The sequence below is a fragment of the Ananas comosus genome, linkage group 8 (genome assembly GCF_001540865.1).
Source record: "Ananas comosus cultivar F153 linkage group 8, ASM154086v1, whole genome shotgun sequence".
In the NCBI taxonomy this organism is placed as follows: Eukaryota; Viridiplantae; Streptophyta; class Magnoliopsida; order Poales; family Bromeliaceae; genus Ananas; species Ananas comosus.
Genome location: NC_033628.1, coordinates 660501 through 673683, shown reverse-complemented (window position 1 = coordinate 673683; position 13183 = coordinate 660501). Strand labels below are relative to the sequence as shown.

Genomic DNA, 13183 nt, shown 5'->3' with positions numbered 1-13183 from the left:
CAAAGTGCATCCATTTTAATTAGACTCAAAATTATCTGATAATGGCGCAAACTGGCTCAGCCAATAACAATTTCATCAAACCACAATAGTGCATGGCTTCAGAAAAACTGTTCCCCACCACTCACTCAATCACACCCTCTATTCCGTATTAAAGATCTATAACCCATATTCTATGCATTAAATACCTCTATAATTGCAGTGACTCGTGTCCTTGTTTGGTATATAGAGAGAAATCTAGAGAGAGAGAGAGAGAGAGAGAGATAGTTGTGTTGGCTTTGCTCTATTTCTCTTTCACTCTCATTCATTTTCCACAGCATCTCCTTTCCCTTTTCCCTCTCTCTCTCTCTCTCTCTCTCTCTCTCTCTCTCTCTCTCTCCATCATCACTGCATTCATTATTCACCCTTTCTCTCCCTCTCTTTCCTCTCCCACCCAAAGAGCCACCCTTTTCTTCTTTTTTTTTTTTTTTTTTTTTTTTCCAAATCCACAAACAACAGATCCAAGGTTCTATCGAATCACCAATCAATCAAATCATCAAATCAACGCATCAAATCACATACTCACATCAAAGAGAAGAAAAAATTAACCCACATCACAAATACATTCGATCGTATTTCACCTAGCTAGATCTCTTCTGTGCCCAATCAAATCATCTTTTAATCATCATCATCAACAACAACAACAACAACAACAACAACAAAATGGCATCTTCCTCAGCCACCTTTCCTTTGGAACACCTCTCCCCTCCTCCCCTCTCCGAGCAACTCTGCTACGTCCACTGCAACTTTTGCGACTCCGTCCTCGCGGTATTGCTAATACATATGTTACTGCTTCATGATCCCCTCTAACTATTCATTTCTCTATTCTACACATATATATGCAAAAAGAGTACCTTTACTTGCCATTTTCGTGGCTTACCCGGTTTGGTTTTGGTTCGAGCTATATAATTAAGTCATCACAAGAACACTATTCTTCTTCTTTTTCGCTTTTTTTGCTTTATAATACTATTGGGCAGGTGAGCGTTCCATGTAGTAGCTTACTAAAGACGGTGACAGTGCGGTGCGGCCACTGTGGGAACCTCCTCTCTGTCAACATGAGGGCTCTCCTTCTCGCCGCGGGGGCCAACCAGTTCCACTTTGCACAATATCCATTCCTTTCCCCCACCCACCAAACCCTCTTGGTATGATATTTTTCGGTGCTCATAGTGCTGTTCAATAAAGTACTGTTTAACCGTAGCATACCGTTCCAGATGTTTCACTCTATAGAAGGACCATAGGCTAGCTCGATCCAAATTAGAGGTTCAACTTTTGGACCATAGAATCTGAAAAAGATTAGGTATTCCCTATTTGGTAAATGCTTCTGGTAGAGGTGATCATTGGAGCTAAAACCAAAGCAGAAGCGAAACCAAACAAGCTCTAAGTGCGCTTTTGTTGATGGAATGATATTAATGGTTCAGGGTGAGATACCATACCCACCACCTCCAAGCTTGGTTCTGGATCAGCCCAACGTGACCAGCCTCAGCAACAACAACGGAGCGGCGACGTCGGTGAGAGGAAGAGAAGATCAAGAGCTCCCTCAGAACCCAGTTGTGATCAACAGAGGTGAGATGATCATCTTCATGAGTGATTCTTATTAAAAAAAAAATCAAGCATTCTCTTTTTTGTTTCTTTTTTTTCACTATGGACTTATCACTAAGATTCTATTCTATTGAATCTACCCCTATTGAACCAACCTGTCATGCATACAAGAGAATCATTGGGGAGAGCTACATTATGGAAGTAAAGAAGAATTAATTAAATCATTTTTTTATAAAAAAAAAAAAAAGTTGGTACCTATATATAAAGGCTAAACCCTGAACATTGTCGAGGTTGTCTTGTGGTCTGCTCTAAACAATACGCTGCATTAAATGCATGAACACTGCTCTCCATTGATCTCCAACAATAGCTATTCCTACACAGTTGCTCAAACTCATCCAATATTAATTCTACTTAGTTTAGCTCCCCTAATATTAACTCCCATATGATGTTTATTAATTTATTAATCCGCGCGATCGATGGCGAACGCAGCTCCGGAGAAGCGGCAGAGAGTTCCGTCGGCTTACAACCGATTCATCAAGTAAGTAGTTTAATTTCATGCAGTTTATGATGTTTTCGATTCAAATGTCAAAGCCAAAACAACAGAAAACAATTACAAAAGAAACGTTCTCTACTATTTTTTTTTTTTATGCATCTGTTTGGATATCAGAATATATTTATTTTCATCCGGGGATATATCAAACAAGATATTAATATATCCAAACAAGTGCGCTCAATTTTTGTAGCTGCTAAAATTAGTCAACAATGCATGATCAGTTGAAGAAAGAAAAATTATTCAAGTTTGGTGATGCATGGCTGATGGCAGGGATGAAATCCAACGCATCAAGGCTGGCAACCCCGACATCTCCCACAGAGAGGCCTTCAGCGCTGCTGCCAAAAATGTAACCCTAACACCCCAAAAATCTCTCTCTCTTTCTCTCTACTGTACTTTATACATACATACATACATATATATATATACATATATATATATACACGTACTTTTTTGGGGGTAGGTGGGTTGAGAAAGAAATCTCTACTCTAGGGTTTACTTCACATCTCATATATATATATANTATATATACACGTTCTCATGTTTTTGTTATTTTAATATTTTTTTGGTGACTTTTTTTGAATCAGTGGGCCTACTTCCCACACATCCACTTCGGCCTCATGCCTAATAATCAAAGCCTGAAGAAGCCCAGCATCTGCCCACAGCAGGTGAACCCTGATAAAACCCTAAAAATAACCCTACATGAAGCTCTCTCTCTCTCTCTCTCTCTCTCTCTCTATATATATATATATATATATATATATATGTATACGCTCCTCTATATATATATACTCATGCGTTTCTCCTTTTTAGTATATATATAATATAATAATAATAAGATTTTTTTTTAATTTTTTTTTTATTTTACACCACACATGTTTATTATTTACTCTTGTGGGTTTACTAATTCCAGGGGAGTAAGGATGTTCTTCTCAAGGACGGGCTCTACGCCGCCGCTACAGCGAACATGGGAATCGCTCCGTTCTAGGGCACGCTGATGATGTTAGGGTTTCGGTTCCTCGATCTCTCTCTCTCTCTCTTTCTTACTTAAAATGTTTACTACATATGTAGGTAGGGTTTTATCTCTCCAAATTTTTCATATCATCATATGGCTTCTTATTATTTTTTTTTAAGCCTTCTATTAGGTGGTTTTCATGTAGATTAATTTACGTACTCTAAAACAATGGTCGTAATGTTACAGTATGCTTTTCAACGAAGCCTAGTTACTTAATTAGTTAGTTCCACACATTAATTGTTCCATTTTGTTTTATGATCATGTAAGCTTTTTATGTTTATTTTTCTTTTTCTTTCCCTTTTGGGCAGCTCAAATTTAAATTAATTCTCGTTGGCATTTTCTTTCCCTTTTATTTAATTGAAGCTGGTGTTTAACAGTTTCTCAAATCAATAAATTCTCTTTACAGTTCAAATTTAAATGATGAATAAATTTTGGGCATAACACAGTCAATATTGTTATTTAGGTGTACTAGCAATTAGTTGGATATATGAAACTGTATCGAGTGGAAATTGAACACCAGCTTCAATTAAATTTATTGATTGGAGAGACGATAAATAATTAAAGAGAATTAATTAGCTTGTACAGTTGTACTCTTTTAAGTTTTGTAAATCCAAGGTGCTATTTGAGTTCAGCTGTTCAGTTGGTGCTTCGGATTCATAGACCACAAATAGTGGGCGATAGTCGATGTTGTATGCATATACTGATGCGGGACAAAAAAAAAAAAAATCTGATCGGTTTCATTTCATTGAATTTTTTTTTTTGGCCAATTCGATCTTTAGAGCATGTGACAAATAAAAAAAAATAAAAAATCAAAATGTTGCTCCAATAGTGAAAACAAATACCAGCTTCAATTTAATATTTTTTATCAGAATACATGACAATACTTTGCGAAAAAAGGATTTTACATATAATTCTTTCTCGTAATAGCCTTACTCTTAAGTAGGTATTTCATCATACAACACTACATTACGTGACATGCGAAATGCATCTGAATCTGAAAAAAAATATTANTTTTCTTAGTCTCCAAGCATTGTCAATTATCATAAGCCTATATGTATCAAATTAAGCTACGTACACCTTTTATTATATACAAAAGAAAGGTTAAAATGCACGGAGACACCACTCAAACGTAGGCCATTTTGCACTAAACCCTCAAAACTTTTTCTTTCTTTTTTTTTTTTTTTGCCCTTTTAACTACTACTCAACCTTTGATTGGTTTTAATTTGAATTAGTTTCCTATATATATATATATACTAAATTAAAGTTTTGTTTAAATTAACACCTCTGGTAATTGCAGTTCGTCAACAATTAACAAAATTCATTTTTTCATCATCTAAAAAGGAATTCGAAGGCGGTTGAATTAATAACAAAATTCCATATTTCACTGGCGAAAATAATGTAAACTGAGAAATCAAAATCTTAGCATGCACCAATAAAGTAAAATTAGTTAGAAGATGTATTTTGGAATGTCCTACAGTTGAGAGAGTTTTCTAGACATTTTGACGAGTGCACCGAAAACAAGCAATAATTCGCCTGTCAGAAGAGGCCAAGAGAAAAGGGTTGAGATAATACTGGACAAGTAATAGAGAGAGAAAGAGAGTTTGGTTATGTTGCTTTGAAAAGCACCAAGTATTTAATGCTTATAAATTTTACCCTGTTAAATATATATTATTTTGATCAATTCTATCTTTTAAATCATACTATTTCACCAACTATACACTAAAACTAAGGTACCATTATTATTCTAATCCTACAAATCTTAATACAAAGGCCGAAACCCACGGGCACCAATAACTTAGTGATTTTAAGGCAGTGTTTGGTTAGGGGATAGGGATAGGGATAGGCCCTTATCCCCCTTTTATACTCAAACACTAATTTTTTATCCGAAAACAGTAGTTTTCGGTTATCTATAATAACCGGTTATAACTATTCCCACCAACACCTCCATTTTTTATATAAAACTACCTAATATTTTTCTTATTCCATATTATCTATCCAATCGCTATTTTTCTTATCTCCGGAAACAACCCAATTTTCATCCAAACGCTATTTTTCTTATCCCTATACTTGTACCTATACCTGTAATAGCTAATTCTTGCTTATACCCGAACCAAACGGTACCTTAAAGTATAAAAGCTATAGAGTAGAGAGAGAGAAGGTGAAGTGCATGTCTTGTTTGTTGATAAGGTGATGTGACACTTCTATGGAGAATTCGGGTACGCAAGCTGCAAAGCAGAGCACTAGTATAATGCATCCAGCATTGTGATAATTATTAGGCTAAATTATATATCTTCAAATTATGGAGTTGTGTGATTAATATTTGGGTTCTCAGATTTAATTCATTATAATTTTTAATTAAATTTTATAATTTGATTTAGCTGATTAAATATTAATGTACTGCTAATATAAAACTGCTGTAACTAGTATTATGATTAGAATGTCACATTATTTGTAAATCCGCAATGTATTAATATTTAGTCAATTAATTTAATTATAAATTTCAACTATAATAATTTAGAAAATTTGAGTCAAAATTATAATAAAATAAATTAAGTTCAAGGGACAAAATGTCATGCATCCCATAAATTGAGAATCAAAACTGTAATTTAGCCTAATTATTATTATTTTTTCACATTAAACACTAATTGTTACAGTGAACTAAGAAGAAGACAAATAATAGCAAATCACAAAACAGTACGGTTTTTTGTCGTATTAGAGGCTTTTTATAAGAGTACGTTGCATTGCCCGCTCTAAAGCCTTTCTAATTTTGCTTTTAGCAACATTTATTTTTAATAAATTAAAATTTTATTAAATTGTACAGTATCATATGGCAGGTCTAAAAAGCTCTGAGGCCTAAATTGATAAAACTGTATCAAGCTAAAAGCACCACTTCTATACCTTCAAAGGTTCAGAAATTTTAAAACCATATTTCTTTTTTAATTGCTGTCATAATTTTATAATATTGATAGAGAAAAAATTGGCGGAATTTTTATATTTTTTAGTATAAAAATAGTGTTATTAGCCACCGCATTACCATACTAGTCTCAAGCTCACGGATAGAGAAATGGAATAAATAATTGATTTTATTATCATTATTTTTTTGCCCGATTCTAAAATCAACTAAAACTCCCAAACAACATTAGTCATATAGTAGAAGCGAAGCTTCAAATTAGAACTTTGTTTCAGCCAAAATCTCTCCAACTCAACCTGATCGATGGGCCAAATTGGGCTGTCAAATTTAGAACTTGAGTTAGATTAGATTTTGCAAATCTTTAATTTGACTCTACTTTGGGTTGGGTCGGATTTGGTATCGGATCGAACCCAATCAAAACCCACCCAACCCAACACAAACCGGCCCATTTTGATCTAATGTAAAATGCTAGTTATATTGTAAAAATTAGACAACATACATTCTATATGCTGATAATATCATATGTTTCTATTTTTATTCTTTTAGATGATGATGATGAAGTGAATCTTTAGTACCTAATATTTATTATTTAAAACTTGAGAGGAGGTTTTGTTGGATTAGAGTGAAAATACCCCAACAGAAGATAGAACTGGGTGGTTGGATTAGAACTCCTAGTTAGTATGTAGGAAAAACTTCAAATACCACCCTTGCGGTTTCACACTTTCTCGCTTTAGTACTCTATGGTTTAAAGTGTATCAATATAGTGTGCCGTGGTTTCTTTTTTATCTTTTTATTATAAATTCTACTAATTTTTTTCATTAAATCAGTAACAAAGTTAAAACTAAATAATACTAAAGTGAATATTCAATAAACCTAAGTTGAGCGTCTGAAGTTTTTTGCATATAATTTAATAAACCATTAACGAAGCAGCTAACAAAAAGATAAAAATAAAACCACAAGACACTTAACTTGATACATTTTAAACCACAGAGTACTAAAGTGAGAAAATGCGAAACTGCAGGATGGTATATGAAATTTACCCTATTATATATTCATATGTGGGGTTGGATTAGGATTGGATTACAGAGTACAGAGAACAGTGCAGCATATATATATGAAATATATGAAACATCAGAGTTAAACAGTTCCCTCAAATACGGTAAATACTACCTTATAACAGATTCTTAGAGACATGCTTGATTAGAGGACAAGCCCTATCATTAGTACAAAGGGGTTCTGCTCTAACAAGAAACTAAAGAACAAACAGCTCAAAAACAAAAGCAACATGCGCTTATTTTTCTAGCAAAAAATTCAAGGAAACAGGATAATGATCTAACATCATATGAGAAGATCAAAAGCAAGCCATTCTTTTATTCCTTAGCAAAGCAAGAGAACTAGAATCTGAGCAGAGATTAATGAATAAGCAAAGGACATACCTGCCCCATTCACATGCAAAATTAATAATATACACAACATCTAAGTACTGCAAAGTAAGCCACCAGCTGTTCATGCCAAGCTGGATTATCCATTAACCAACTACTTCAAATCATGGACCTGAATTATAGCAAAAGTCCTACTAATCATATTAATAAACTTATCTCATTCCAACGATCTTCAGAAAATCTATATCTCTATAATGGAAAATGCTTTTCTTATAAACAAATCTTATAACACTATGCAAACAAAATTAAATTTCAACCTCTGAATTATAAATCATGCTTATTTTCTTGTGATTTACACTTTTCCATCGATTAAATACAGCCACATAAGCTAGTTTGTAAAATTTGTTTGTAAGTACAGCATTCCTCATCTCTTATTCTTTCTTTTTCACCTCTTTTCTCATGGGTGTAAGCGGTGGCTATCAGAAATGTTCACCCTGCCCCGAGCTGAAACAATGTGTGAACTAAATAAAATTTCTCATGATAAGAAGGAAATTTGTTAGAAAGTTCAGGTAGCATAAACAAAGGCTAAATGATAAATAACATGTGAATAACTACCATATATTCGATTATTATAGCCACCAAGTACAAAGCAAGAGAATCATGCAACAATTAAAAGGTCACGAATCAATTAATAATAAGAAAACTTAAACAACCAAGTTGCTGATATCAAAACTAGCCTAGCTCTAGACGTGCACATATTGTTCACTATCTATGAGCATTTTATCAAAATAGTTGATATAATTTAACAAAGTCAACAATGATAGTGCCTGAAAAAAGCAATGCAGAGCAAGTGGTTGTAGGTTTTCAGACAACCTCTTAATTAAAGATTTCATATGTTTTGTAGCAAATAAAAATGATGGCGTGTCTAGGAATGTAGTCTTTAAAGCATTAAGAGGGAAAAGAAGTAAAAAAAAAAGAAGGAAAAGCATTCACCCAAATGTAAGGAAAGAATAATGGGTCAAGGCCTCTTTCATCTTCTGCTAACCTCAGATAAAGTAGGATTCCTCCCGGCCACCAATTTGCTGTAGAAAACAGCAAAATCTACAACCAAATTCAACCACATTTAACTTGAATCTTCTATAAAAACAAGTGGAAAAGATTCGCGAAGACATAATCATTGCTCACAGTTAGATGATCAGTTGGTGAAGAACAGAGAATCAAATATGCACTCAAAACAAAATGAAGCCTCAAAGCCAAAGTGCCAAACAAAATATTGGGAACTATTTATTAGACTACACAATTATCAATAATATACCATCAATAATATACCATACAATCCTGACTGCAGTTTTATATGATGAAAACTGTAATCCAAACAAAGACAATTAACAACCCTGTAATCCTCGCAGTTATTGATAGAATCCCCGAAGCCTTCCATGCTATCTTCTACACCAGAAGGGCGCGGTGACTCTAATCTTTCCATGTACAATTTTTTAGAATATATGAGACTATACTTCCTTCTTCACACTCTCTAGATACACCTTGCACTGAATCACCGTCCCTCCGACCCGAAACCCCGGAACCACCGTGAATCCAACCTTTGAGTTCGCTGGAATGGCCTTTCGAACAATATTCTCCATGTAGACCATCGAGAATTCCGTCCCCCGGCCCACCTGAAATATTTCCACCACCGGATCATACGCCCAGGCCAATCTATGAAGCGTCCATATCGAGCTCGCCATGATTACAAACGATTCGTAGAGAGGGTTCGACGGCCTCAACGCACCCCATAAAGACTCGCGGCATTCCGAAGTGCCGAAAAGAGCAGACTCCATACCCGGATGGATGAGCTGCTGATACTTTCTCTTGCAGAATTTTGAGAAGTCATTGCTTGGGTCGTCGCTAATCAGCTCAAATGGATCGGCGGATGAGTGCTCAATGAATTGCCTCAGCGAATCGATTCTCCGATGCTTCGCGTCAATATCATCGAACCCAATTCCGCTCTCTTCGCAGCCGAAATTGTAAGAATCGAATCCCCCAAACATCCCTAAACATACGCACGACAAAATGGCATACCGGCAGTGCCTCGGCTTGGCATAATTCACACCACTGTGGATGGAATCGGCGGCGAGGCTCAAATCCATTCCGTTCGCCTTCATCAAATCGACCAGGACTTTCGCGAACCGGTGCGTGATGCGGCAAGCATCTCTGAGCACGGAATCGAAGACCCCGACGGAGAGGAGCGCCTCGACGTTCTCCTCCGGCGGCGGCGCGCAGGCCCTGTCGAGCCGCGCCGCGAGCTTGGCGTTGGCGGCGTCGGCGTCGTGGAGGCGCCGCCGCAGCTCGGCGGCTTCTCCGTCCTTGCGATCGATATCGGCTTGGAGGCGGTTGATGACGGCGTCGAAGGTCCGGAGCAGGCTCTGGTTCTCCCGCACCTGGGCCTCGAGGTGCGCGGAGAGAGTGGGATCGGGGGCGGAATTAGGGTTAGGGTTAGGGTTCGGGGAGAGGAGGCGGAGGCGCCTGAGGTCGGAGAGGCGGCGGAGGTGGGAGACCGCGTCGGCGTCGGCGGAGCGGAGGTCGTCGGGGAGGAGCGGGGAGTGGGCGGTTTGGAGCCGGAGGTAGGCTGCGTGGAAGGAGGAGAGCGTGGCGAACACGGCTGATATTAGGGTTCCGGCGTCTGGCGCGCTAGCGCTAGGGTTAGGGTTAGGGTTAGGGTCGGGCTTGAGGACGACGACGCGCTGGTCGGTGATGATCGCCTCCGGGGTGGGGTCGAGGAGGTCCTGGACGGCCCTGATCGACGCCACGTCATCGTCGTCTTCCTCCTCCTCCTCCTCGGCGAAGAATTCGATGGTCTTGGTCTTGAACGCTAGGGCGAACTTCTGAAGCATTTCGCCGGTCTTCAGGTATGGGGGGAGTTTTTGGGGTACGCAAAGTACTGCCAATTACAAAAGCAACATTGGGGATACAAGAGTGGGGGTGGTGTGTTCTCTTTTAGAATGGAGAGTGGAGAGAACGCGAAAAGGTAAAGGGCGAGGTGTGTCATGTGTTCGATAATTTGGAGAACCCCCCAAAGAGGAATTTTCGTTTGGTGAGCTGTTGATTTGGGTTTTTGGTTTTTTCTCTCTTAGATTTTTCTTTTTTTTGGTTCTCTCTCTTTAAGATTTTGGCTTTTTCTTCTTATTAAAAAAGCAGAAGCTTATTAAAGTTTTTTTTTTCTCTCTCGTCTTCTTTTGTCACGCTAGAGAAAATTAAAATTAGTAAGGTTGAATCATGAGCTATGATGATTAGTGTCGGTCGTTATTTAGCAGTGGCAGATATATTTTTTCAATTGGCTGTGCTAAAAGGAGACATCAGAGTAATGCAATACAATACCTGCTCATTTGGCTCCTGTGGATGTATAATGATATTTCTTCTTTTTTTTTCACAATTTAAAATTTATTTTTATCTATTCTGATATGTAGTTTGTTCCCAGATCTTTAGTCTAAAAAAATCTCAAAATATATATTTATATTGAGTCGAAAAGAAGAAAAACAAATTCTTAAATAAATTAGACTAAATCTAGTTTTGCAGGTTTTACTTCTAAAATATGGATATGCTACGGAGATTTACATAATATTTTTGGTCGTACTAGTTGAACACTAGTTGATCGTTTATCTTTATTTTTTTTTTCTAGTATTGAAATAGAAATTTTTATTGAATCTAAAATCAAGCTAAATTGTTAACACCTCGAAATCAGCGTCAGAACATAATTAAGACTGACCCATGAATCATCATTATTCCCCTTACATTTATGACGCACCTTCCCAACGGAATTGGCTTTGTGATTGGTTCATATTTTTCAGCTACGGAAATTTTTAATATCACACTAAACATTAATTACTCAGAAGTAAAGCAATTTACAAATAAACCCTCTTACAAATGTGAGGGTGGTTGCAAATTAATTTATGGGCTTTTTAATGGATGGCTTGAAACTAGGTGGCCAAACATTAACGACTAATTATGAGTTAGGTTAGAACCAGTGAACAACTACCATTTTTTTTTTTTTTTTTTAAGAGCTATAGTCCAACAGGAAAGGTAACAGTTGATGCTGAATAAATTGAAGGCCGAGAAAATCAAAACAAAAGAAAGTTTTAAATAAAACATCTTTGTAAACCATTCATTCTGATCTTTTATACTTAAGAGATTTTTATAAAACAGTTTGTAAGTTCTGATAATCTGTATGGTAATCAGCAAATAATATAAAATTCATGATCTAATTCAATAAAGGAAATTCTCAGATATATAGAGTTCGACTGAGATATCATCGATCGCACAAAGCGTTTGGTGTTATCAAATTTTCTGCTGTTAGATTTAACTCTTTTATCATTTTCATCCGTTCGATTATACTATTCAACCAATCACCCACTCAATCCTAGAGGGTCTACATCATTCTAACCACACATCTTTTAATCCAATGATAGAAAATTTAATAGCACCAAGTCATTGGTGCTATTAATAGTATTCCAGTCCAGTTTAGATATTTATATATTTATATATATAGATTTTTTAGATAGTCTAATCATATTCAATAATTCTAATCTCAATTTTAAAATCTTTAAAATTGGGTTTTGTACTTATGTTGAAGTTATTAACTTTAAAACTTCCATAACTTTGACACAATTCAGCTATAGAAATTAGAGATCACAAGAAAATGAGAGAGAGAGAGAGAGAGAGAGAGAGAGGAGGTGTAAAGTCCCTTGAAACCAATAATCACAATCTCTAAACAATTTTGACTCTACAGTGTTTATAAACTTGGGATATCATATAAAATCAGCTAATAGTAATGACAATCACTTGACCAACGTTTACGCGATCTAAAAAATAATGTCAAGCATATGGAAATTATCCGACAGATAAAACCAATTTCCCCGAGAACAAATAGCTTTTCCTAATTCTAGATAATTTTGAAAAGCATATCAAATTCTTTGCTTGATTAAGTGTACAATGTCTCTTCTGTTTTACCCCTTTAAGGATCGATGCTCTATTTAACAGCTTATATCAACCATTAAATCCCTTTCTTAACCATGAAACGTGACATTGATATAGAAGGTGCTAATAAAGTTTTGCGAGTACATGCATTTGTGATGAAGTGCCATGACACCAATAAAATTTATAACTCGTACGCTTACATAGAAAAAGTTAACGAATTGCATGTGCTAGACGCTAGTAGCACGAGCCATTGCTCTCTCAACTTAAGTGCGATAGGACCACTTGTTTGATACTTTGATCTCGTGGGCCTTTCGTTGCGGTGCACAAAAGCGAGCAATTTGATTTGGCTCACGGGTGTAGAGCATGTTTGTGGCGTGCAAATGCGTTTTAGCACATCGCTATCGAAAACTCCAAACTGCAGTTTTCTATGGAAGGGTGTGTAGTGTGATGGCACAGTAAAGTTAGTAGCGTATGATTTGGGTTAAAGAGGTTCTAAATTAGTATTATCATATTTACAGTAGCCGCCATGTAAGATTTACTCTTTTGTGTCCTTTTATTTGATAATCAGACCCAAAAAATATAAAAGAGATAACAGAGAAATACACGAACGTCTTGAGCAAACAGCTTTATGAAATTTTCAAAAGAGTCGAATTAAATACATGAACGGTTGGTTGGGAGCCAAATCAAATTAGTCTCAAAGTGTGCCGTTACGGTTATCGCACTCCAACACTCCAACTACAAGTTATAACGGAAAACTTCTTCAACGGTCGGATTACAACGTT

At 36.4% G+C, this 13183-nt stretch overlaps 2 protein-coding genes across 2 annotated transcripts; one reads left to right on the top strand and one right to left on the bottom strand.

Moving 5' to 3' along the window:
* On the top strand, nucleotides 475–3418 carry LOC109713724 (protein YABBY 4-like). The gene is made up of 7 exons (XM_020237902.1): nucleotides 475–804; nucleotides 1014–1178; nucleotides 1455–1599; nucleotides 2065–2113; nucleotides 2399–2474; nucleotides 2713–2793; nucleotides 3039–3418. Exons 1-7 carry the CDS (start codon nucleotides 700–702, stop codon nucleotides 3111–3113), a joined length of 696 nt encoding a protein of 231 aa, XP_020093491.1. The 5' UTR covers nucleotides 475–699; the 3' UTR covers nucleotides 3114–3418.
* On the bottom strand, nucleotides 8633–10586 carry LOC109714437. The gene has a single exon (XM_020239068.1). The coding sequence runs from the start codon at nucleotides 10319–10321 to the stop codon at nucleotides 8942–8944; it is 1380 nt and encodes a 459-aa protein (XP_020094657.1). The 5' UTR covers nucleotides 10322–10586; the 3' UTR covers nucleotides 8633–8941.

What these genes read in the sequence shown, in the direction of transcription:
- LOC109714437 (XM_020239068.1), bottom strand. Translation starts at nt 10,321, where the DNA reads ATGCTTCAGAAGTTCGCCCTAGCGTTCAAGACCAAGACCATCGAATTC.
- LOC109713724 (XM_020237902.1), top strand. Translation starts at nt 700, where the DNA reads ATGGCATCTTCCTCAGCCACCTTTCCTTTGGAACACCTCTCCCCTCCT. An exon ending in TTTGCGACTCCGTCCTCGCG is followed by an intron (nt 805 to 1,013) that starts GTATTGCTAATA and finishes ACTATTGGGCAG; the next exon opens with GTGAGCGTTCCATGTAGTAG. An exon ending in CCCAGTTGTGATCAACAGAG is followed by an intron (nt 1,600 to 2,064) that starts GTGAGATGATCA and finishes TGGCGAACGCAG; the next exon opens with CTCCGGAGAAGCGGCAGAGA.